We start from the raw sequence: 25,802 nt of genomic DNA, 5'->3' as shown, positions 1-25,802 counted from the left end.
CATCTTGTTCAATTTAACTAAAATTTTTAAGTTAACACGTTGCTCTACTTTTGAACTAAGTATTTTTACGACACATGGGAAAACGCAACTTATTTGAACACTGTGTGCAAAACCATTTTGGGATAGTCCAAGGTCATTGTTCTCCCACTTTCTTTTAACTCACTCAGTATGGTTTATTTTTTACAAGTACGGTCTCGTTATTTAATAGTCACACCTCGTATTGTGACTTAATCATTACTCTATAAACTATTAGTTTCGGTTTCTGTTCTGTCATACACAAAAGTTTTTCATTTTTTTTTATATATGCACTTTACAGAGCATATTTTCAGTATTTTGCATAAGTCCCTGCCCCAGTGTATCTATGTATTACAATCTATCGTTCCTATCACAAGGGAACACGCATACACACTGGGGTCAATCTTTTATCAGCAGCCAATTTGAGTGTGGAAGGAAACTCACACAAGCAAGGGGAGAAAGTACAAATGCCGCACAGACCAGCCTTAACCAAGAATAGAACTCATGACCTCAGTGCTGTGATGCAGTAATGCTAACCACAACCTCATCTGTGCTGCACCATACATCATTTTATCTTGGATGAGGAAAACATCCAACCATGTTTGCATAAGCATTCCGTCTATATAAAATGTTCACATGCAAAGTAGTACTACGTCTGGTTCTTCTATGATAGCATAGAGTATTTCTGTATAATCCTCCATTCAGTACTCTGGTTACATAATCACTAGATAGAGGGTGTGAGTTGGAACTGATCATGTGTGAAGAGGCTAAAGGTAAATAGTGACTGTGCAGAATGCTGCTCACTCCAGGTGCTGTGTGCAACGTGGCGTGTTCAGGAGCCATTACCAGCCAAGTCCTCTTGGTCCTGATACATAACTTCTAGAATATATGGTTTTCCTGAATGCTACAAAAAAGGACCCATTTTAAAGCTAATCCGTCTATGAAATCCGCAACGGATCTACGCTCCTACATGCATTACTCTTTTACACATTGTGGAGGGTGTGCTTTGCAGCAGAATTAGGTGTTTTTATACATGTGGAACATTTTTTTCCTATTTCTGGCATTATCCTCTTTTGCACTGTTTATATGGTACAATACATAAAAGTGCCCCAAAGTGGGCTAAATATAATATAAGTTTCTGCGGAAAGAATATGCAATTTAATTTTATTTTCTGTTCAGCCAAAAGTCCCTTTGCTTACATACAATGCGCTAAAATTTTAAGCTGGGTACACGACATACGTTTATTTGCCCACTCATTCAATTATTGGTTAATCTGACCGACGTTTGTGTAGGCATGATGGATTTGCAGAAACGCTGAGAAAACGGTCCAGAAAACAGGATTTTGATACTTACCGGTAAATACCTTTCTCCGATTCCCCAGGGGACACTGGTGCTTCTGACTGTGGGGTATAGACTGTGGTCGAATAGAGCCTGGCACTTTAAGAATCTAAAAGTGTGACTGGCTCCTCCCCCTCTGTGCCCCATCAGCCCCAGTTTTTAAAGAACTGAGTCCGAGATGAGATTGAGAACAGACAGAACACCAGAGTAACAGAATGGGGAGAAGGAGAACACGCAGTCCCAACGGACAACACATTGCAGACAACGCAGACAGTCGCACCATAACAACAGACAAAGCTGCAACAGAACTGGAACAGAACAGAACAATGAACTTAGAAAGCAGGTAAGAAGCACTGGGCGGGCGTCCAGTGTCTACTGTGGAATCAGAGAAAGGGATGACCGGTGCACGGTGTACAAAAATCCTGTTTTCCCCTTCATCCACTAGGGGACACTGGAGCTTCTGACAGTGGGGACGTCCCAAAGCTACCAATCCCGAGGGAAAGACTGCGCAACAACCTCCAACACCCTGCATCCAAAATCTGAAGCCGAGGTCGCAAAAGTGTCAAAACGATAAAACCTAACAAATGTATGCAAAGAAGACCAGGTAGTGGTGCGACAAAGCTGAGAAGCCGAAGCACTCCTACGTGCCGCCCAGGAAGTACCCACAGAGCGCGTAGAAGTATAGTAGGGATGACCGCCCTGGTAGGCCATGTTGTCTTAAGATGTCGGTCTCAACAGTCAAGCCGTCAAACGAAGCCGACGTAAGTCGGGGTATACGAATGGACCCTGCTGTTGAAGGTCCGACCGCAATGGAAGAGGCCAGGGCTCGTCCGCCAGAAGGAGCAGGAGGTCTGAGTATCAAGCTCGACAAGGCCTGTCCGGAGATACTAGGATTACCATGGACATCTCGCGCTTAAGAACCCGAGGAAGAAGTGGAATTGGTGGGAACAGATACACAAAGCTGTACAGCCAAGGGATCAGCAAGGCATCTGCTCCCACCACATCTGGATCCCTGGTCCTGAAGCAGTAAAGGGGCAGCGGTCGATTTGCTCAGGAGGCCATGAGGTCTATTTGTGGAGGGACCTTTCCCCGGAGTGGAGATCCTGATGACTGAGGTAGTCCACTTCACAGTTGTCGACCCCCGGAATGAATACTGCAGAAATGGCCCCGACATGTCTTTCTGCCCACCGAAGAATGCGACTTGTCCCTCCTCATGGCTAGATGGCCGCAGATTTCCCCTTGCCAGTTTATATATGCCACAGCATTGGCATTGTCAGATTGAACCGGAAGTCCCTGCAGCAACAGAGCTGCCTGAGTCAGCGCCCTGCAATTTGCCCTCAGTTTGAGGACATTGATCGATAAGAGAGATTCCTGGTGTTACCAACGACCCTGGAAGTAGCTGTCCAAAATCACAGCTAACCATCCTCTAAGATTGGCGTCCATAGTCACCAGGGTCCAATTCCAGATTCCGAAGCATCGACCCGCCTCCAGATCAAGGCTATGCGGGTTTGAGGAGACCTTTTCATCAGACGATGCATCTGCAGATGAGAACCCAAACAGTGGGATAGAAGATCCAATTGGAATGTCCTGGAGTGAAACTGGCCGAATTGTATGGCCTTAAAGTAGGACACCATGTTCCCCAGAAGCTGAATGCAAAGATGTACAGATACTTTCTTCGGCTTGAGAACCAAGCAAACCAATTTTTGGATGGCTATTGCCTTGTTCAGGGGTAGAAAAACCTGAAGCAGTGTTGTGTACAGAATCATCCCGAGGAATTGAAGCCTCTGAGATGGTATTAGCTGTGATTTATGGAAGTTGACAATCCAACCGTGTTGTACCAGGACCTGATATGTAAGGGATACCTTTCGCAAAAGATCCTCCTTTGACAGATCCTTGATGAGCAAGTCGTCCAAATAAGGAACAATCATCACCCCTTCAAAAATCAAATGAGCTACGATCACCGCCATTACCTTGGTGAATACGAGAGCCCGAATGGCAGGGCCTGGAACTGATAATGAGCATCCCTGGTGGCAAACTGGAGGAATTCTTGGTGAGGTTCCCAAATCGGAATGTGCAGATAGGCATCTTTTATGTCTAATGACACCAAAAATCCCCCCGCTTCTAATCCCGCAATCACAGAATGAAGAGATTCCATCTTGAATTTGTGGAAAGCGAGGTACTAGTTCAAAGATTTGAGATTTAAAATGGGTCTGACTGACCCATCTGGTTTTGGAACAACAAAAAAATTGGAATAGAATCCCTGATTCTTTTGAGCCGTAGGAGTCAGAACCTCTGCTAGCAGTAGCCTGTTGAAGGCTTGCCTGAAAAACAAGCTGCTTCAGCGGAGCCATTGGAAACCCCGTTGAAAAAAAATCAAACTGGAGGAATGAAAGCAAACTCCTATCTTGTATCCATGAGATACCAGATTCTGAACCCAAGTGTAGGGACAAGTTTGCCATCAAACCTCCTTAACAGCTGTAGTCGAGCGCCCACCATGGAAGTCCCTTGATGGGATGGAAGCCAGTCATGCCACGGGTTTGTCTGCTGTTTTGGTGTCCGGACTTGCAGCCTGGCGTCCTCTTGCACGACCACCGCGAATTGTTCAAAATTAACCTCTTGTTGTCCCTGAAATCTCGCAGAAGCTCAAAATTAACGAAAGGAGGGACCTCGAAATGAGCGACGTGAAGTAGGAGCCGAAAAGCGTAGAAAAGTGCTCTTGCCCCCTGTGGCCAAGGAAATCCACTTATCCAGCTCGGGACCAAACAGAATATCACCTGTGAAAGGAAGAGCTTCTATGGCGCGTTTAGATTCCACATCCGCTAGCCAAGAACAGAGCCACAGGGCATGGCGGGCTGCAACAGCAAAAGCTAATGTTTTGGAGCCTACCTGGCCGATGTCCCTAGAGGCGTCTCCAAGATACGCTGCTATTCCTGAATATGCTCTGCCAAGGTGATGAGATCCGTTCTCTGACTATTTGACCTGAGGGCCCTCTGCCAACTGTTCCGCCCACTTCACCACTTTGTTGACCCAGGAGCCGACCAAGGCCCGTCTGAGAAGCGTACCTGCAGCAGTGTAGATAGATTCAATGTTGTCTCCAATTTGCATTCTGAGTTAACCCCGGAATTGGGAGAGTAGTTTTCTTTGATAGTTGAGAGACTGAAGTATTGGTGGAGTTTCCCATTTAGCTGTAGCTTCTGCAGGAAAAGGCTAAAGGGAAAGAAACCGCCTAGGGATCTGAATGCTTCGAGGCTGCCAACATCTGTTCAACTAGCTGTAGAGAAACAGGAAAAGTGACTAATGAATTTTGTTTCTTAGTGAATAAGAATCTTCCAACGACTCTGGGTTGGAAACGTGAAGCACTTCTGGGAAGCAGTCTTGTTTGCTGTTTTTAAAGAACTGAGCCCGAGATGAGACTGAGAACGGACAGAGCACCAGAGTAGGAGAATGGGAGATGGAGTCATTCTCACTCACAGAATTACACAAACACACAACAGTCAGCAGTAACTGAGGTGGACCGAGTAATAGGGAGAGCAGAATCTAACAATGAAAATGATACTCCCTAACAGAACTCAGAGCCCCTGAGCTGGCTTCTAGATCTGTCAGTGCTGATGTGTCCGTATTCACTGCTGGATGCTGTTTCAAGAGAAACGCCTGCAGAGGGACTGAGCTGGCTTCTGGACTTTTCAAAGGCTGCTTTTACTCATGTATAAGAGCTGCAACTTGCTTCTATCAGAGCTGGATCTCCCCCTCACAGTGAGAGAGAAAATATTGCCACTGCATTGTGTAGAGCACGCCAAACCAGCCCTAGGCAGTGAAGGAGGTGGCGCCAAACTCTCCCTAGAGAGTGGAAGTCCACCGCGGCTAAGTTCCGCCCCACAATGGCAACTCCTGCTGAAGACTGCTGGTGCCGAAGTTACAAACAAGGTCCCCCTTTTTACTTAGCCCGGGTGTCTTAGCCGAGCACCAGAGCGATATACTGCCCATAAGAGGGAATGGGGGACAGCCGCACTCCTGCAAGTGGCTGGTCTGCTGCTCAGCATTTTTGATGGTCCGTCCTCCCCGGGAACATAGATGGGGGAGCGCACACTAGTGTGACAGCGCGGAAGCACTGGCTGTCACAAGCCCAGCAGTAAAATAACACTTCTCCTGCTAGACAGGAGAGGTGTGCATACTCACATGTGCTGGTGCTGGGCAGGGAGGGGGGCTGCAGGAGACCCGGAAACTCAGCGGGGTTCAGCTGTGACGGACCCCGCTGAGTTGGAGGACTCTATAAAGTAAAAAGTTTCCCCTTTTGTGCAAGGGGTCCCCGTCCATAGGATGACCAGACACAGGCTGCAGTAGCCATGGCGGTACCCTCCCTGGTGGCTCCCACGGTGCAGGCAAACTGTCACAGCCAGAAGTCTCCCTGTCCTCAGTGATCTTGAAGAAAAATAATTAAAATATATCTAATTACTAATAAAACTGGATCTTCTCGGGCACATTCTAAAAACGGGCTGATGAGGCATAGGGGTGAAGGAGCCAGTCACACTTTTTTTTAGATTTTTAAAGTGCCAGGCTCTACTCGACCACCGTCTATACCCCACTGTCTGAAGCTCCAGTATCCTCTAGTGGATGAAGGAGAAATGCTCAGCTCCGATTGTTCTGAATTTTTTATATCTGTTGGCCACGATGTAACAATATTGTGTAGTGTGTGGGCATTCCTGATAATCTGACCCTCTTTCCTCCAATATTTTTGTTTGTCATCATCCTTATGGCCACACACCCAAAATCAGTTTAAAAAAAAAAAAACATTGCTTCATCTGTAGCACCAATATCTCAAGGATCACTGGCAGTAAAATTGTACTGTTTATCAGATTGCTAGTATGTCGCCAGCTTTACTCCATGTATGTTGTTCTCATACAGTTCTGTTTTGTGCAGCTGTGTTTGGCTCCCATACTTGAAAGGGCCTCATTAAAACTGAAAACATTTATCTGTTTTTGCCAACAAAGACTCTCTCATATTGGATTATTAAATGTGCGGGGGGCAATTCAATTCAGCACAAGGTGCCGCTGGGCATTGTCACGATGCCCAGCTGTGCGCTTATCGGGCAGTTACAGTAGTGCTGACTTAAGTTTTCCAACGCACCTCTATGGGATGTGAGGGAAAACTTGGGATGCCGGCAGGATGCGATGTGCGGTTTCTGAATGGTACATTGCGTCAATGTTGGCAATTTTTATTCCCCGCCATTGTGTCACGTTACTGACATATGTTCCCTTTAAAATATAAATCATTTTGAGATGGTACAAGAAGTTTTCCCGAGGCATCCATTCATCAGGCTCACAGACAAGTGGGCGGCCCACATACAGTATACAGATTTTATTATAGCTGCTGGTTGCCAGGATCTGTGAACAATGGTGACCAACTACATCGGGGCACATCAAAGATAGTATGAAACTGTCAAAAATGTGCATATTATTTCAGCAATGATTTCTGAAACCTTTTACCTATCTGCACAGAATCAGCTTGTGCTTCATTTAATTCTTTATCATTTAAAAGGGAGCAGCAACATGGGGGACACACTGCCCTCTGGACAACTCTCAAACATCCCCTGGAGAAGGGCAGGAGTCAAGTACAACAACAACGAGGCCTATTTTGACGTCATTGAGGAGGTGGATGCTATCATAGATAAATCAGGTAATGAGGTTATGCAGTATTTTATGTCTCACTTACAGTACTGTGCAAAAGTTTTAGGCAGGTGTGGGAAAAAATGCTGCAAGGTAAGAATGCTTAATAGAAGTGTTACTGGTTTATTTTTATTAGCAAAACATTTTATTTAGAGTTTTATCCCCTTGTTAATTGTAACCTTTTCCATTTATCCTCCATGTAACTTATCTTAAACTTGATACAAGGCCCTCACTGTGCCCCTTCTCTGAGAATCCCTTAACACAACCACAGAATATTCCCTGATAGTTGCTATTTCTTTGTGAAACTTCTTCCTCTCCTTACCCTGTCGTTTTTCTCCTCCCTTTTTCCTTCTCTCTTCTGTCCTCCGAACCCGCTTAATTTAAGTGTTTTCTTTATTTGTAGTGATGCTTCCTAACACCGTTTTCATGTTCAGTTCATCTTCAGATTTTGGGTTATAGTTTACACCATTGATTCCACAGCTTTAGTGTTTCTGATACTTAACTGTTTTTGCTCTGCTTTTATTCTGATTGATTTTGTGCCCTTGTCCAAAGTTGATTGTGAACTGCCCTTATTTTCAATAAAAAATAGATTGCATAAAAAAGACTTCGGATTAGCAGGGCTGGTGTCTCCAGGAATGGCATCTGCACATGTGCCATGCTTCCCCATAACACCATGCTATCTGCAGTGTTCCTGCTCTCTTCTCATGGAAGATGGAACAACGCCCATTGATTTGAATGTAGTAGGAAAAAAATAAACTGTATAACTAAACTGTATAGGCTGTATTTAGGGAGTCAATTTAATAATCTTAACACTTGATGTTTGGTTATTCTAAATGGTTTGTTGTTCAAAAACAAGGAGTTTGGTAGGAAAAACACACAAAGGGCTTATTTAGAAACTAGGGCCCTGATTCAGAGCCGGACGCTCTGAATCAGGGCCCACCTCCATAATTATGGAGCGTCCTCCTGGACGCTCGTATAGCTGTGGGTCACTACCCACAGCCTATACGAGCGTGCAGGTTGATGGTCGCGATGGTCTTGACCATCGCGACCATCGCCACTGCGAGCCGGAGCCTGCGGTTGAGTTTCTCAACCGCAAGGCCCGGAGTGATTTTGGCTCTATCAGAGCCAAAATCTCTCCCACTGACATCACTAGTGATGTCAGTGGGGCCGGCTTCTGACGGTAGGCGTTCCCTTGGGAACGCCCCCGTCTGGGAGGCACGCCCCCGGCACGCCCACCAAAGGGGGCGTGCTGTCAATCAACATCAACAGCACGCCCCCTTTGATCAGACACAACGAGCGAAGGAAAGACCTTCACTCGTCGCGTCTCGCGCATGCGCACGACGGAGCTCCCTCCGTCGTGCGTATGCGCAGTGCACACCATCGACCCACTTGCGAGCGGACAGCCGCTCGCGAGTGGGTCTGAATCAGGCCCTAGATTAGCAAAGGTGGAATATAGCCAACAAATGACAAGCAGCATACACAAGGACCAGAAAAGCAAGGACCAAAAAAGAGAGATGCTGGATAATTGCTGATCCTTGTCACTAAGGATTGCTCAATGTTCTCATATATACTCTACAGTCATACAGTAATAGGCTGACTAGCACTGGTTATATTAAAGTCCGCTTTGAGCAACATCGCGTAAATATTTACACCACAACTGTATATAGGACATTATCAGAAGTTTAGTATGGATACAATAAATGTTACGGATTCTGGGCCTGATTGATGTTGAACTCAAGCGTACGATTTTTATCAGTCTGCGCACGCGCCCCAGTCATTGCTGCAGAACAAATTTGGATGCAGAGAGAGGCGATGTCAGTGGGCATTCCTGGGTGGTAGTAGCTAGCCAGACACGTCGCGGTTTTCGACTGTGCCGTTTTCTGCAGTTGCACTTATTTTGGTACCCATATTCAGATGGACATTCTGCGCCTCCATAGGGCTAGTGCAGTGGTGAATGGTGTGTCTCTGTGTGAATCCCATCGGCTGCGGCATTAGCATGAAGGCGCAGTCGGGGCTGCCTTAGCATCCACCTCTGATTTTGGTCTGCCAACTATTACTATAAGAGCAGTAGTTTGTACCCTTCAGTTTTCTTCATTTTTTTTTTTATCTCATATGTCAGGTCAGTAATGAACATTGGGCCTGAATCAGCATGGATTGCAATAGCGATTACGCATGCAGTCTCACTGCGATCATATGCTAATCCTCTGCGATAGCTATGCCATCGCAGCACAACATAAGGACATCTACCTTACCTTTCATACATCCGTAATACTTAGCAAGACTGCAAAACCATCGGTAACATCGGGTATAATCGCAGCCTCGCACAAGCTCTGACCTTACTCAGAAATTGCTAACCTTCCGGTACGCAGTGAGAGTTCATGCTGTGTATGGCATTGCAGTGGATAATTTATGCACGTCCCTGCAACGGTGTGAAAACGCATTAGCACACCTGCGTTTTGCCATACACCCTCTACCTTCCCCCCCCCCCCCTTCCTCCCCCCTCCCCGTTGTCACCACCCCCAAGCAGTACTTACTGCCAATCACTCTGCGATGATGGGTCTGCGTAGCCATTGCGATTGCAGTGGAGTGTTCGCACACTGCGATGCATGCGCAGTACACAACAATCGTACGATTGCGTACGTAATTGCAGTTGCGATCCTTGCTGAATCAGGCCCTTTATAGTGTTTATGTATCAAGTTGGGAAAGAGCCGAGAAATGGACATCGGAGAACTTGCCCATAGCAACCAATCAGTTACTACCTATTTTATAGCCTGTACTTGATAAATGCTACTTGGAAGCTGATTGGTGGCTATGGGCAACTTATCCACTGGTCCACTTTTCACAGCTTGATACATAAACCCCCATGTATGATAAATTTTGTAGCAGGCAATTAAGTAAATGGGTCCATAGGACATGAGCTTCATGGGAGTTTATAACTACCATCCTAAAATCCAATATAAGAAAGATGAAAATGCATCCTTCCCACCCTCAATGAACAATTTTCAAAAAAAACCACCTAAATCCGCATATATGATAAACCAGCCATCCTCCCCATTCCTTACTTGCCTACTTTTTCAAAATGAATGTCATGGAGATTACAGCAGGGCAAATAATATTCCATGCTATGTGCATCGCACCACTAAGGGGTGTGTCATTCCCCCCGAAAGGGGTGTCTTTTGCTTCACCCATTGGGCGTATCTATTTGTCCTTCTATATGAAATCAGTTCAGTATATGACAGCCATATGTGTTATGAAATGTATTTAATAATATATATCTATCTCCAAAGTAAGTCAGCACTCACATCCACACAGCATAGCAAATGCATGGGGGTCGCATTCATTGACATCCAATAGATATCAAATATTTTCAAAAGGCACATAAAAGAATGCACTCACCAGGGCTTCTCTTCAGGTTATAAACCGATGTTTAACAACCCACTTTAATCAGAGCATAGTTACGTGGTCACAAGGTCGACGTTTCGACCGCACAAAACGCGGTCTTCATCAGGACACATACAAACAGAGTACAGGGCACACACGTGTGTCCTGTACTCTGTTTGTATGTATCCTGATGAAGACCGCGTTTTGTGCGTAACTATGCTCGGATTAATGTAGGTTGTTAAACCTCTGTTTATAACCTGAAGAAACACCTCCTGACAGGTTCCCGGGTATATAGTGAGCTGATGGAAGTGGGAGCAAAGGGTCCATGTCTGTCAGGCTAAAATTTGGGTCTGTTCCCAGCATTTGAGAAAGGAGGGGGGAGAGGGGGGGTTGTAGGTTGGTCTGCCAATTAGCCATATATTAAATCTTCTGCTGCTGTCAGTGGAGTTGCGCCTCTATGCCTGAAATAGCTGGGAGCTGTCAGCCCAGGGCAGTATACTTAGGCTTATAGCACACAGCCTATCATGGCAGGGGCTGGTCTGCTCCTCACTGATGGCCGGCTGGCTCACCACTTGCCTCCACCTACCCTCACCTCCAGTTTTTTTCCTTTGACCTCTGCTAACTTCTTGCTTCAGTTCCTACTCCCTGCCCTCCTGTTTCACGCTGTTCCCTTTCCTCAGGCTTTCTCCCCTCCTCATTATCCCCCCTCCCAACATAACGACAAGTGGTCCCAGGAAGTACGGTCCTCTGGATATGTGGAATAAGCTTTGGCAATGCCAAAGACCGCTTGTATCCATGCCAAAAATAGACTCCTGCAACTTTACAATTTACATAGAGTATATTATACATCTCAGGTAACATGACCTCTTATGCGGCAGATATGAATCAGCGGAGAATTTTCTGCAAGGTGTGTAAAGCTGCGTACACACCTAAAAACATATATCTGTCCAATCTGTTTGGTGGGATGTAGGAAAACCTGGGAATGTATGGGAGCAAATAACAATAGAATTTGCTCCCAAACTAAGGTGCTTCAGTATACTATAATAACATCTGCAGGCTTTCCCATGGGCTGATCTGATCCCGTGGGACGCCGCTGCAGCTCCCCACTCTCTCACCATCCCTGGTTCCTATGTTGGTTGCTGCCTCTGATTGATGTGGAGCTTCCGGGAATCTAGGCAGCAGATCTCGCGAGAGGAGACGCTGAAGGATGTCATTGTGTCACACACACATCGCGTCCTACAATACTTGGTCAGTTTTAAAAACTGGGTCCCTTAGTGTCTGTAGCGTGTAAATACGCACTATAGCGCATATTTTGCTTTCACTGCACCCCAGTAGGTAAATCAAAATTATGATTTAAGTCCTTTTAGATCTACCATTCTTAATAATTACACCATGGCAGAAATTACATGCACAACAGAGAATTTGGTTAAATACATGAATCCCCTAGTATTAAGCTGTTTGCTATAAAGCCATTTTCATCTTATGCCATTTATCTGTTTTGAACTTAAAATCAGATCTTAAGCTTGGGTTGGACATGCATAATACTGTACTACTGGAGCAGGATTTCATACTAGTTGTGAAGACAGCTGGTGATGTGGATGGAGACCTGTGAGAACTCCTACATTAAGCAGCTAGAGCAGTGGTTCTTAAACTCGGTCCTCAGGACCTCACACAGTTCACTTTTTGCAGGTCACCCAGTAGGTGCACAGGTGTATTCATTACTCACGGACACATTTTAAAAGATCTACAGGTGCAGCTAACTATTTCACTAGTAATTATGTGAGGAGACCTGCAAAACATGCACTGTTTGGGGTCCTGGGGACTGAGGGTCTCATTCAGACCCGCTCGCGAGCGCAGGACGCTTGCAAGCAGGTCAATGGTACCCAAATGCGCATGCGCACGACGGAGGCTGCTCCGTCGTGCGCATACGCGAGACCCGGCGAGCGACGGGGAAGCCGTCGCTCAGGGTCTCGCACCAAAGGGGGCGTGCTGTCGATGGTGACAGCACGCCCCCTTTGGTGGGCGCGCCGGGGCGTGGCTGCCCAGATGGAGGCGTTCCCATGGGAACACCTACCGTCTGGATCCAGCCCCACTGACATCACTAGTGATGTCAGTGGGAGTGATTTTGGCCAAAATCACTCCAGGGCTTGCGGTAGCGAGACCCTACCGCAGGGTCTCGTCGCAAGCCCGATGGTCGCGATGGTCTTGACCATCATCATGGACACTCACATAAGCTGTGGGTGGTAACCCACAGCTATGCGAGCGTCCAGGAGGACGAACCAAAAAAAAAAAACGCCCTGATTCAGAGCGTCCGGCTCTGAATCAGGCCCTGAGTTTGAGAACCTGTGAGCTAGAGGGACTGTTTATGGTCTGAGAACAGTGGAGACTGAGAAATACTCAATTCTACTGTAAGCAAGAAAAAAAAAAAAAAACATTTTATGGGGAAATAAGTTTACATCCAACCCTACATGTGGCCCAGAGTACTCATTGATGCATTACATCCAATATGTGACTTTACCAAATATGTAACAAGTATTCTCCTGCTCATTAGTACTCTGGTTCTCATTCAGCTCATCATGTGCCGCTATATCACTACCATTATCTTAGCGCTGACTGGGGCATCACCGGTCTATCCCTTGGTATTATTGCATGTTCATACATAGTAACAATATTGATATTTAAATATATATCATAGTATATTTCTTTATATTACTATTAGTCAAACCGTGATTTATTCTACAATCCGTGTTTTAATAAGTGCCTTTGTTTAAGTTCAAATAAATCCACTGATAAGTTCTACCTGTTAAACTGTCTTATCATAGAGATTCAGTTTGTATTCTAACACTGTACAAGGCATGAACCACCCCCAACTGAGAGAGAGGTGTTATCTAATCATACTCTTCTTCCCACCACAGGGTCCACGGTGTTCGCAGAGATCCAAGGAGTAGTGGATGCCTGTGTTAAGATGTCTGGTATGCCTGACCTCACTCTGTCTTTCATGGTAAAATAAAAGTCATTACATTTGATGTCATTTCATGCTTTTTCAGGGGTGTACTGGACACTGTAGCTGGAAGTTTTACATGGCTGGGTTTCTCCGTACAGACTTGGACACTATCTCCATTTATTTGTAACTCCTCTCAAAGCTGATAGACAAAGCTGTTACAGAGCGTACTGAAAATCAGTTTACCAGCCCATGGAAAACACTACCATTGTTCTTGGTGTCTTTTTAAACCAGCCTATTAAAAGACTGCTACTTTAAAACTTCAGGCAGTCTTGGACTGGATTCGCTGATGACTCAAAGCCGCAGCCTCTTACATTTACCCAGAGACCTTCTTCTGTATGGTTGTGCTAAAACTTCCCCAGCTCCCTCTGTACTTCTTCCCGTCTACACTGCAGGACAGAAGTATTATAAGTTATCACAACTTTGCTTAAAGTGTGGGAAAGATGGGAGGAACCAGAAAACAAGCTCAGAGCCGCCCTAACATTAAATTGCAGCATAAAAGAACCTTTATATGCAATTTGTGGCAAGTGATGCCATGCTAATGCTTTCACCTTACTCACAGAACCCGCGGCTCCTGGATGATGTCAGCTTCCACCCTTGTGTGCGTTACAAGCGCTGGGAATCTGAACGAGTTCTCTCCTTCATTCCTCCTGATGGCAACTTCCAGCTGATGTCTTATCGTGTTAGCTCACAGAAGTATGTCCCGAGAATCTAAGTTATGCAATGAACATGCTCCCCTCACTAGCAGCCCACACAGTCCGAGCAGATGAAAGCTCAAATAAAACAAAGGACCATTTACTCTCTTTTGCTGCTTAATATGTGAACATGAGCAGCACTTCGGATGGAAAGTGTGTGGCCCCCTCCATCACAATCTCCTGATGTGATAAACTTGAACTTGGTCATGTATTATGTATAAACTGAGAGATTAGAAGAACATCACAATTGACTTCTTTTGCACTTAATGTAAAATAATTTTCTTGTAAGGCATTGATATACAAATAGATCACATTCAGGAGGATAGCATGAGATACATGTGTGTATGTACTTTTATTATTCATAACCTCTAATTCCTCCGCAGCCTGGTTGCCATTCCAGTGTACCTGAAGCACAGCATCACCTTCCAAGAGAACAGCACCAGTGGGCGGTTTGATGTGACTGTGGGTCCCAAGCAGAACATGGGAAAGACTGTGGAAAGCATAGTGCTCACAGTAAACATGCCCAAGGTTGTCCTGAATATGAACCTCACCCCAACACAAGGAACCTACACGTTTGATCCAGTTAACAAAGTACGTCACGTTTTTCAACTCTTTACCATAACAATCAGCTATGGGATGAGCCACTGTAATGACTTTACCTTTTAGGAAGGAGTATTCTTAGTGTGAGCAATGAGTGCCACAACAGTAATGGTTGTGGTAGAACAAAAATTAATCTAGATGTTACCTGGTTTGGCCTTAATTAAATTAAAAAAACAAACAAAGCAGAATTCGCTTAATATTGGGCCTGATTGAGATTTATGTAAATTCAGTATTTACATAAATCTCTGATGTTTGCAGATCTGTTTCTGCAATGTCCAAAGCATGAATGACATACTGCTTGCGACCAGCAGCTTTCCAGATAACGGGGGCCATCATGGCAAGGCCTGTGGTGGATGCAGCTTTACTGGCCCCCAGCAGTGTGATTTCACCTGACGGTTACTCAGATGTCCAATGTTTACGCAGTGATACCACAGTTGCCCACTGTTTTCAAAAGAAGGGTTCATTGATTATTATAGTGATGTAAAGACTGAAAGAAAAACAGTATTGAGCTAAAGATTCCATTTAGTTGAGTCGGCAGTATTAACAAGACGTCAACTTATATTAGTCCTCTAGAACAGTAATTTGTCCAGTCTATTTTTTTGGTTGGTTTTTCTTGCACTCATTCAGGAAACTGATCCAATGTCAGCACTACACGAGAAATGATGTAGGGACTTCCAAAAAAATACTACTATATATTCACTTTTGATTAGCCTACAAGTCATGGTTTACAATGCATGTATCACAAATAGATAGTTTTGTAGGTTGATCTAACAGGACTGTTCAGTAATAATGAGCTGGTTGCTACCTGCCCCTATAATATACTGGGCTGAGCTGATCTATTTCCATGGAATGGGTAAATAGCCGCCGGTTCCTATCCCGACGGGAGAAGATCCTGACAGGGCAATAAGTACTCTATCCCTACCACTCATTACTGCACCCTAAACCTAACCCCGCTACGCTTCCTAAAGCTAACACCCTCCCCCACGGCTCACGCTAAGGGCGTCCGGACTTACCTCGTTCGGTCCGGCGTCGGGATTAAGACAGGCGTCGAAATACCGTCGCCTATCTTAAATCCCTTGTCGGAATTCGGATGCCTCATAACTACATCCCCATTTCCATAACCTCTATCACCAGGCTTTCACTGACTATCTCCATCACTGACTCCACAGGTATTTACTTTTGCTGCTTAATCAATGTGAACTTGTCAAGGGGTACAGTAATTATTCCTTAATAAAGAATGAGTTTCATATGTTTAGAGAAATGCCATTTCTTTATTGTACTATTGATTGTGAATATTCTTGGATTTGCGAATGGCCAGCAACCTGGCAATTCACAATCAAACGACAACCACCTCATATCCCCTTTTCCTTTATTAGGTGCTTAACTGGGACATTGGCAAGATAAATGTACAGAAACTACCCAACATAAAAGGAATCATCTCTTTGCAATCTGGTGCCCTAAAACCAGAAGAGAACCCCAGTTTAAATATTAACTTCAAGATCCAGCAGTTTTCAATCTCAGGTATGGATCCTTTTAGGCTTTTTGTTATCATTTTACAATTAAGAGAAGTGTGGGTGTGGAGCCTCCAGTCAGAACTTCCATCCAGCAGGGGCGATATCCCGGCATAACAGGCCTCCTCAAGGCCAAATGCAATGTATAGATTCCGTATAAAGCAAGGCTACACGCCAATGCATTCTTGTATCAGAAACTTGCTCATTAAAGCTATTTTAGTGAAGCAAAACAGGGTGACCTCTTACAGGCAGCAGATGCTTCTGGATTCCAGTACATCGATCTGTATTGGAAGGGAATTTTTTTATTTATTTTTTCAACCCCAAAACATCAACATCTTTTAAGGCTGTTTTTTGCTTCAGTAAAATACAGATGTGACCACATACTTTTTACACTACATGCCGCATTAAATCTGGAGCGCCAGGCATATTTTCGTGTGACTTTTTACCTTCAAATGCGTCTTATTCGCAAAGCGGCTTCTGCTGATTAAAATTATATGCGGCACGCCTATACTGTGTGCGATTGCAGCTACATGCGAAATGCTACACTAGTGACACGAACGTAGCATTTCACATGCAGATACAGTTGCACACAGAGTATAGGCATGCCGCATATAATTTTATTAAGCAGAAGCTGCTTGTGTGTCCTATTCACACCACTTTACGAATAAGACACATTTGAAGGTAAAAAGTAGCACGAAACGATGCTCTGTGTCCCAAGTCACGGCATGGCTCGTCTAGAAGGGCTGTTTAACGTGCAAGGAAATAAGATGTATGTGGACAGATCTGTAGCTCTAATTGAGCATTCTTTTATTTAAGTATTTATTGGCAAGTAGATTTGCCATTTACTGAATCTGTATATCATTTTGCAATCAACTATTTTTAAGTTTTGTGAGGGTGATTATCCAAGCTGTTGGTCACCCAAATAAAAGTTTAAATCAATTGAGCTTAGGCTGTGTATCTTTCTGCATATTGGGTTTAATACTGAAAGGTTAGTCCTGTTTTTATATGGTGCCCTATGGAAACTATATTGGTTTAATTTTTTCGCGTAGTTAACATTGCATTGGCTTTATGAAGGTCATTCATCATTCTAAAATGTATTCCAATACTACTCAAATGAAAGTGTGACCTTTGGCTTGGTTATATAGGGAAATATTTTTTTCCAAAATCAAAACATTGCATACACTGCCATCCTCCTTACATTGCATAAATACTAAGGGACGTTTTTCACACAAAAAAAAGCATTGGCAAACAGGCGGAAAAAAAAAAAAAAAAAAAAATGGAGAAAAGGTTTCTCCATCCCAGACGAGGAGAAAAAACCCCCCCCTGCAAAATCCCTATTTTGGGCTAAAACTGTGGGGATTTCTTTCAGAATCCTTTGGACACCCCATCTCCTGGTCTGGGATGGAGAGAACCATTCTCCATTTTTTTTTTTCTCCATTTTTCACCTGTTTGCCGGTTTCACAGTTTTTTCAATGGCAAAAAAAGTAAGTTTTCGCTGCTAATTGAATACGGCCCTATGATTGGGGAGAGGAAGCATTAATAGAGCTTTGTCAGGCTGCCTATTATATAAAAAAAAAACACCCTTTTCTGATCGTGTCTTTATCCGCAGGACTCAAGGTGAATCGCCTGGACATGTACGGAGAGAAATACAAACCTTTTAAAGGAGTGAAATATCTGACCAAAGCGGGAAAGTTCCAGGTGCGCACATAAGCTGTGCTGTTACTGCACGGCACACAAGAGGAGCAGTAATCATGAACACATCCCGGAGCTTTACAATAAGTCAGTGTCTCCAAATGTTTTCTCTTCTGCCGAGGGGAAATGAAAGCTTCTACCTACTGTTTAGGGGCTCTAAAAAAAAAAATGGCAGCAGTGGAAATGCCAAAACTAAAAAGGGAACAAGCTGGATTATTCCACATACGGAAACCATATATGCTTTCATTATGAGTGAATTCTGCTTTACTCACATAATGAATGAGTAATACCTGCAAGGGTAACAGGATTGTTTTGGACCAATCAATTCTTCCTATGGCCATATATGCTGCTGCTTTATAGGAAAAGATAAATACAATTGTTCCGTATCTGCCAATTTCAAGACTACAATGAAATTGACCCAATGCTGTCAAATTGGACAATTAAAGAAGCATCTCTAATGCATTTCACCACTGTATCCAGTTAATCACTTGCGAGGCCAAAGGTACATTGTAGCTATCACCTCAAACACTAGTGTATAAAGGTTACAATGCACACCCCTTTGGTATGACATGTCGGTTATTCCTTCCTTTCTTCCTACCTAAATGCCTTAATCCTTTCACTGGCCGCAGATCTGCAGGATGACAGACCAGTCAGTGAAAACGTTTCACCAGTGCCATCAGCGAAAAAGCTGGTATCAGAAGTAGTTTTTTTTTTTTAAACAGTCTGTATTAATATAATTGGTGTAATCATGTATTTAAATGAGGCTCTATGTGCGGGTGAAGATATGTGAAATCAACTAATATTGTTTGAATATAAAATATACATGTTTCTATATATAAAAACATTTGAACTAATGTGATTTATTTAGCCTATTCACCTTTTATCCACTGCACAAAAGGCATCGTAAATGTTAAGCAAACCATGGTTAAAAGCCCCATAATGCTGATCAGCTCTCACTGTATTTGGACAGGCATATAGACGGCCATATGAAACATGATCTAGCCATCCAGTGCACTGGATGAGGGGCCACAGAGCTTAGTGCACTTAGGTGATCACACCACACATGCCAGAGTGTACACACTTAGATAATGATATAATTTCCTTTTTATTATCCTGCAATTTCCATTTTAGTGGTCCTTTATCATATATAACATATTTATTCTTTTAAAACATGTAGACATAATTAAAGTGGATCAATCATCTCATAAAATACCAGGCATATACAGTACATGCTTTCCATATCTCCTTGCTGGAGCACTAGCGGCTTCATTACTGACTGTCACATTTAAAAACATCCATAGGTGGTTCTAATTGTTTCACTTGTGATTCTGACACCTGGAAAAAGTAGAGATAAGGTAAGAACTTACCCTTGTTATCCCTTTTTCTATGAGGTCCACAGGAAACCTTGGGGTATAGGTGAGGACGAAGACATCCAGGCATCATGCAGTTAAAAAAAAATTTTCTCCCAGGATGCAACAGGGCCTCCCTCTACACTCCAGGCCGGAAGCTCCTCTGGAGCATTGCAAGCCAAATGCTGGAGGAGGATAAAAGAGAGAGAAGAAAGTCTGGAACACACTAGAATCACATTTTCACACCGAAGGAGACCGAAAACCGGTGACCAGAGCGAAGCCCATCTAAAAGCACAGGTGTGTCAGGGCGGGCACCCTGTGGATCCTATGGACCTCGTAGAAAGAGATAACAAAGGTTAAGTTCTTAAGATCGCTCTACTTTTCTGCTTCAGGGTTAATAGAAGGTCCACAGGAAACCTTGGGGATTCCAAAAGCAGTACCCTCAAGGGCGGGGACGCTCCTGTGCAGAAAGGAGAATCCGCTGCCCGAAGTAAGCATCTTGAGTGGCAAACGTATCAAAGGCATAATACCGCAGAAAGGACTGGCTAGAAGACCATGTGGCCGCCTTACAAAACTGTACAGCCGAGGCACCACGACTAACTGCCCACGAAGGGCCTACAGAGAGTAGAATGAGCAGTAACAGAGAGCGGGACTGGAAGGCCCTCTTGAATGTAAGCCTCAGAGATAGTCATGCAAAGCCATCTAGCCAAAGTTTAAGGTTTCCATAAGAGAGGATGGCCAGCCAATAAAGAACAAACAAGGAGTCCGATTTCCGAAGAGAACTGGTACGATCCACATATATCCTGAGGGCACGTACCACATCCAGTGAGGCCTCCCCTGCCGAGAGGTCTGAGGCATTAAAGGCCAGCACAATTTTTTAATTCATGTGGAAACTAGAGACCACCTTAGGAAGGAACCCAGGGCAAGTTTGAAGCACTGCCCTGTCCCTATGAAAAACTAGAAATGGGGAACGACGAGAGAGCCCCTAAATCAGAAACTGTTCTGGCGGAAGCAATGGCCAGAAGAAAAACAGTCTTGGCAGTAAGCCATTTGAGATCCACTGAGCCCAGTGGTTCAAATGGAGGGCTCTGGAGAACCTTAAGGACGTCAGCCAAATCCCTAGGTGCTACAGGAGGGACAAAGGGAGGCTGGATACGAAGGACCCCCTGCAGAAAAGTGCAGAAGTCAGGAAGAGGAGCAATGCTTCACTGGAACCACACTGAAAGGGCCAAGACATGAACCTTCAGTGTAGCAAGGTGGAGACCAAAGGTCCAAACCCGCCTGTAGGAAAGTCAAAACTCTGGGTATCCTTAACAAATGGGGGGTCATAACTTTTTGGACTAAACCATTCAAAATAGATATGCCATACCCTGTGGTAAATTGTAGCAGAAGCAGGTTTACGTGCTCTGAGCATGGTGTTAACCACAGAGCCGGAAAAACCCTTGGACCTTAAGAGGGATGTCTCAAGAGCCACGCCGTCCAAGACAGACTACCTAGATCTGGGTGGAGGCAAGGGCCTTGAGACAACAGCTACAGAGTGTCGATGGAGAGACTCCGAAGATCTGAGTACCATGGATGTCGGGGCTACGCTGGGGCCACCAGCAGGACCGTGCCTCCCTCTTGTTTGAACTTCCAAATTACTCGAGGAAGGAGGGAGATTGGAGGAAACAGGTACACAAGCTGGAAAGTCCACTTGACTGACAGAGCATCCACCAAGAGAGCACTGGCGTCTCTTGTCCTGGACCCGTACTGAAGCAGCTTGTGATTTGGTCGAGAGGCCATGGAGGTCCACGTCTGGAAGGCCCCGCCTGTCTACGAGGAGTTGAAACACTTCTTAGTGAAGAGAGCATAACCATGGATGCACGTCATGACGGCTGAGGAAGTCCGCTCCCCAATTCAGCACTCTTGCAATGAACACCGCCGATATGGCTGGTAGATGGCCTTCTGCCCATGTCAGAATGTGTGACACCTCTGTCATAGCTGCCTGACTTCGAGGTCCTCCTTGACGGTTTAGATAAGCCACTGTCGTGGCATTGTCTGACTGTACTTGCACAGGTTTTCCGTGAAGCACCAGCCTGGCTTGCTGTAGAGCCCTGAAGACTGCCCACAGTTCCAATATATTGATTGGAAGCGCAGATTCCTCTTCGGTCGACCTTCCCTGAAAGGAGTGTGGACCGGTCACTGCACCCCAGCCCCGAAGACTGGCATCCATCGTCAAAAGGACCCAGTCAGGGATCCAAAAGGGACGCCCCTTGGTGAGGTGAGCTGTCTGTAGCCACTAGGTCATCGACAGGCGTACCTCCGGAGAGATCACCATCATTTGAGTCCGTATATGATGGGGAAATCCGTCCCACTTGGAGAGGATCAATAGCTGCAGAGGCCGGGAATGAAACTTGGCATACTCCACCATGTCAAACATCAACACCATGGATCCCAGTAACTGCATTGCTGAGTGGACTTACACTCAGCAATTGTGAAGGCATCTGCGTACACGTGTCTGCAAAGTGGAGATATTTTCTGCTGTCAGAAAAATCCTTTGCTGTTGTGAATCCAACAGGGCTCCCAAAAGGAGCATCCTTTGAGACGGAATCAGCAAGGACTTCTTCCAATTTATCAACCACCCGTGTACGTGGAGCACAAATATAATTAGCTGCAGGTAGTGGTGAAGTACCTCTGAGGACCATGCTAGTAGCAAGAGGTCGTTCTGGTATGGTAAAAGGCGGATCCCCTGCAGCAGCAGATGGGCTGCAATTACCGCCATGACCTTTGTAAACACCCAAGGTGCAGTTGCAAGGCCAACCGGCAGAGCCTGAAACAGTAAATGTTGTTGTGACACGGCAAACCTGAGAAAACATTGGTGAGCTGAAACAAATCGGAATATGCAGGTATGCATCCTGAATATCCAGGGATACCATAAAATCCCCAGGTTCCATCGCCAGTATAACTGAGTGTAGGGTCTCCATTCTGAACCTGGGTACCCTGAGGTTGAGAATAGGACGGTAAGAATAGTTTGGCTACTGGACTAGAAAAAGGCTGAAATAATACCCTGTTCCTCTTTGTGACAACGGGACCGGTACAATGACTCTTGCTTACAGCATAGATTGTAACACCTCTTGAATAGCCACAGCCTTGTCTGTGCAAAAGAATTGATGGGGAGGCCTTCTGTGGAAAGAGAGGGCGTACCCCAGAGAGACCACTTCCTTCACCCAGGAATCCGCAGTAGTTTGACACCAGTACTGGGCGAACTGATGAAGTCTGCCTCCCACCCTGGGGTCCCCCAGAAGGAGGCCCTATCCAGTCAAGCAGAGGGCTTGTCATCAGGCTCGGCAGCCGGACATCTGGGCTGCTTCTTAGGCCTGGCAGATTTCTTGGCGGTGGATGGCCTGGGAAAGGACTGAGTTCTAGCCTTAGCTGGGGCCAGATAGGATGGAGTCCAAGCCCCTGAAGAAGCTGGAGCAGAAGGCAGACAAGCCGACTTAGCTGCTGCTAAGGTATTCACAATCTTGTCCAAATCAGGGCCAAACAAGCCAACCCCTTCTTGGATTCCGCATCGGCCCTCCAAGAACGGAGCCACAGAGAACGGCGAGCCGCAATAGCCGCCGAAGAAACCCAGGCATTTAGTAGGCCAATATCCAAAGCTGCCTCATTTATATAGGTAGCCAAATCTGAGATTTTTCACCAGATTCAGCTGTTCCCTGGTAGCATTAGAGGCTAAGGATGTTTCAAGGCTATTAGCCCAACATTCCATGGCCCAAGCCACCCAGCAAATGGCCATAGCTGGTCTGCACGCAGAACCCGAAAGGGAATAAACAGATTCAAGGCATACCTCTACCTTCCTATCTGTAACATCCTTCAGGGACAACATGGAAGGCATAGGAAGCATTGCGCTTCTTACCAAATGCTTGACATGGGAATCCACCACCGGTGGAGTCTCCCATTTGGAAAAATAATTCTCAGCAAAAGGGTAAGCAGAGACTAGATGCTTCTGCGGTTGATACCGCTTTCCAAGCTACCTCCAAGTGATTCACCAATTGGTCAGACAATGGGAATGTAGCCTCAGTCACCTTTTCTTCAATGAAATATGCATGCCTAGATTTAGGCACAGGAGGCTCATCCTCCTCAATGATCAGGGCTGCTTTTACAGCTTGTATTAGCCCTGGAATATATATATTTTAGACTTAACCCCCGCCTCCAGAGGAGGTAGCTCAGAGCCTGACTCATCCAGAAGCAGTCCATCATCAGATGACACATCATCATCAATCCCATACAGTAGATTGCGACGATAGCAAGACCCTTTTAGCTGGTCTGCTGATAGATGCGTCCTGCTGACGTATCAGTCGCACTCTGTAATATAGCAGGAACTGTATTAACCCACTGAGGGGGCAACACCTGTGAAGGTGTAGGAGGTTGCAGCAGGTTTTGCGCTGGCAAAATGTGCTGCTGTTGAAAACTGAACTGTGGACACATAGGAGGGCCTGCTAAACACCCTGCAATGGTTGTTAGTGCTTTTACAAAGCACTGACATGGCGGCTCCTGCTCAGAAGTATCCGTGGCAGTGTAACACCGGAAACATAATTCCACAGAGGCTATGTCCCCTGCACATTTTTACAGAGCAGTTTATTAGTGGTTAACAGTCACATCACTCTCACAGTTGCAAACAAATGCAGAAAACAATAATACCTGCACTTAACTTCCTTAAGTCAACTACAGAGACTTAGTGTGCCTTGAGGACCGTGGTTGGGTACCCCTGTACTAGACGCTAACAGTCCAGGTTTTAAGGTTAATAGCCATAGTTGAGCACAGGTGACTTAATTAGTAACTTAGTTATTTTGATTTAACCAACTCTGCTTAAGCATGGATATCACTAAAACCAGAACTGTTAGTGTGCCTTGAGGACAGAGATTGGGAATCACTGGTCTAGTAGGACAAATGTGTTAGATACCACCAACCAGAGGAGATGTATGTGGGGGGACCCGTACTCCGCACTGCCTGTGGAGATCAGCGACACACAGCCAGGAGAATGACCGTCGAAGAACTCATGAGGAGGCGGAGCCGGAAACTGTCACAGATCAAGCCAGACCACAGTGGAAAGGAGTGTTCAGCAGCGGGGAGGAGCAGGCTGTTAAGATAGGGAAAGCTGCCTCCCCTGGCCAGCATTTAACCCCTGGGACGCTAGAGTGTTCCGCGGAACTCCAGTCCTGCCTGGCCACACTTGCTGTCATCCCCAGGGTGTCTCCCAACCCTGGAGGAAAAAGACTGCGTCTCGGCATGCACCACTGCGGTGCGTGTCGCTTACCTGCACCCCGTAGCATCCAGCCACAGTCTAGGAATCCTCCGAGGTCCCTGCTAGCAGAGACCCGCCGAGAGGCACAGATCAGTACTAGCGTCTCAGCACCAGCGGGGTGATGCGGCTGTGCGAACTTCCACTGGACTTTTCACGCTGACCGCACTTAGAAAAAACCTGAAATTTTCAGGGCCGTTAGTAAAAGCCCCACTGCAATACAGTGACCTGACTCCAGCCGGGCACCAAACAAAACTGAGGAGCCTCCGGCCCGAGGGCGGGGTATAGAGTGAGGCCCCATTGCATCCTGGGAGAAGAAATTTAACTGCATGGTGCCCGGATGTCTTAGTCATCACCTATACCCCAAGGTTTCCTGTGGACCTTCTATGTACTCTGAAGTGGAAACATGCACTGTTAGTCCGGAGGACAGGATTTCAGATGCACTGGGCTAGCTCAGCATTTCTTATCAGAGTTTGACTATGACAGACTTCTTGAGTTTTGAAACAGCTTTTTTTAAAACCTACAAAACATAGTGTTGGCCAATCATCTCTAATGGAGAGATCCAATTCTCTGCAATGCACCTCTGGTCAGGAAGGCACTGCGAGGCATTGCCTCTTCACTTGGATATGAAAAGGAAGATCTCTTACTGTACTAAGCAGGGCATGGAGAATGGAATTCCTCCTTTTATTTTCTAACGGGGCGATTCAATTAAAGAAGAGGTCTGGTTCCAGTATGGCACATATCAGCCAGCAACATTTCTACTTCTTATTTGCACCCCATAGAGGTGCGCAGGAAAAGTCGGGATGTTAAGAGTACCGTAATGAGCAAATATGGCGGTGATGTTCAGCGGCACACTGCCTATACTGAAGTTGCCCTCTGGGGATTACCAACTGGAGTCTAGGAGATTTTTTTCTCTCTCCTTCATACACAAGTACAGTAAAACTGGTGTGTTCCTTCCATTGTTTGTAAAGGAACACGCTGCCCTGGTAGGAGGGGCTGTTGGGCCAGTACAAACATGACAAATTAAAAGTAAACGGTGACTAAATGTGTCTGCAGCAGATGGAACATAACAAAATGATGGGTACACAATTGATTTATGCATTGTGTATGTCTGTGCTAGGGGATGTGGCCTTACTTTTATTTTGAGGCACAAAGCCATTATGTGTACACTCAGTAGTATGGCTGCATTTGACGTTTACAAGTTTTCCAGAGAAAAGATTGCACATGGTGATAGTAAACGCTCATCCATTCTTCCATGAATTATAGACAAAACTGG

At 45.4% G+C, this 25,802-nt stretch overlaps 1 protein-coding gene across 1 annotated transcript in view; it reads left to right on the top strand.

Moving 5' to 3' along the window:
• The window catches only part of AP3M1 (adaptor related protein complex 3 subunit mu 1), a 30,170-nt gene extending 11,449 nt beyond the window's left edge, over nt 1–18,721 (top strand). Inside the window, exons 4-9 of the mRNA XM_088475013.1 lie at nt 6,889–7,026; nt 13,313–13,398; nt 13,961–14,094; nt 14,477–14,684; nt 16,070–16,214; nt 17,814–18,721. Of these exons, the coding sequence (XP_088331139.1) occupies nt 6,889–7,026; nt 13,313–13,398; nt 13,961–14,094; nt 14,477–14,684; nt 16,070–16,214; nt 17,814–17,914 (812 nt within the window). The 3' untranslated portion in view covers nt 17,915–18,721. The remainder of the gene's footprint in view (nt 1–6,888; nt 7,027–13,312; nt 13,399–13,960; nt 14,095–14,476; nt 14,685–16,069; nt 16,215–17,813) is intronic.
• The last annotated feature ends 7,081 nt before the right edge of the window (nt 18,722–25,802 follow it).

Source organism: Taudactylus pleione, unplaced genomic scaffold, assembly GCF_031769625.1.
Source record: "Taudactylus pleione unplaced genomic scaffold, aTauple2 ptg000157l, whole genome shotgun sequence".
In the NCBI taxonomy this organism is placed as follows: domain Eukaryota; kingdom Metazoa; phylum Chordata; class Amphibia; order Anura; family Myobatrachidae; genus Taudactylus; species Taudactylus pleione.
This window is presented reverse-complemented; position numbering and strand designations above follow the sequence as displayed.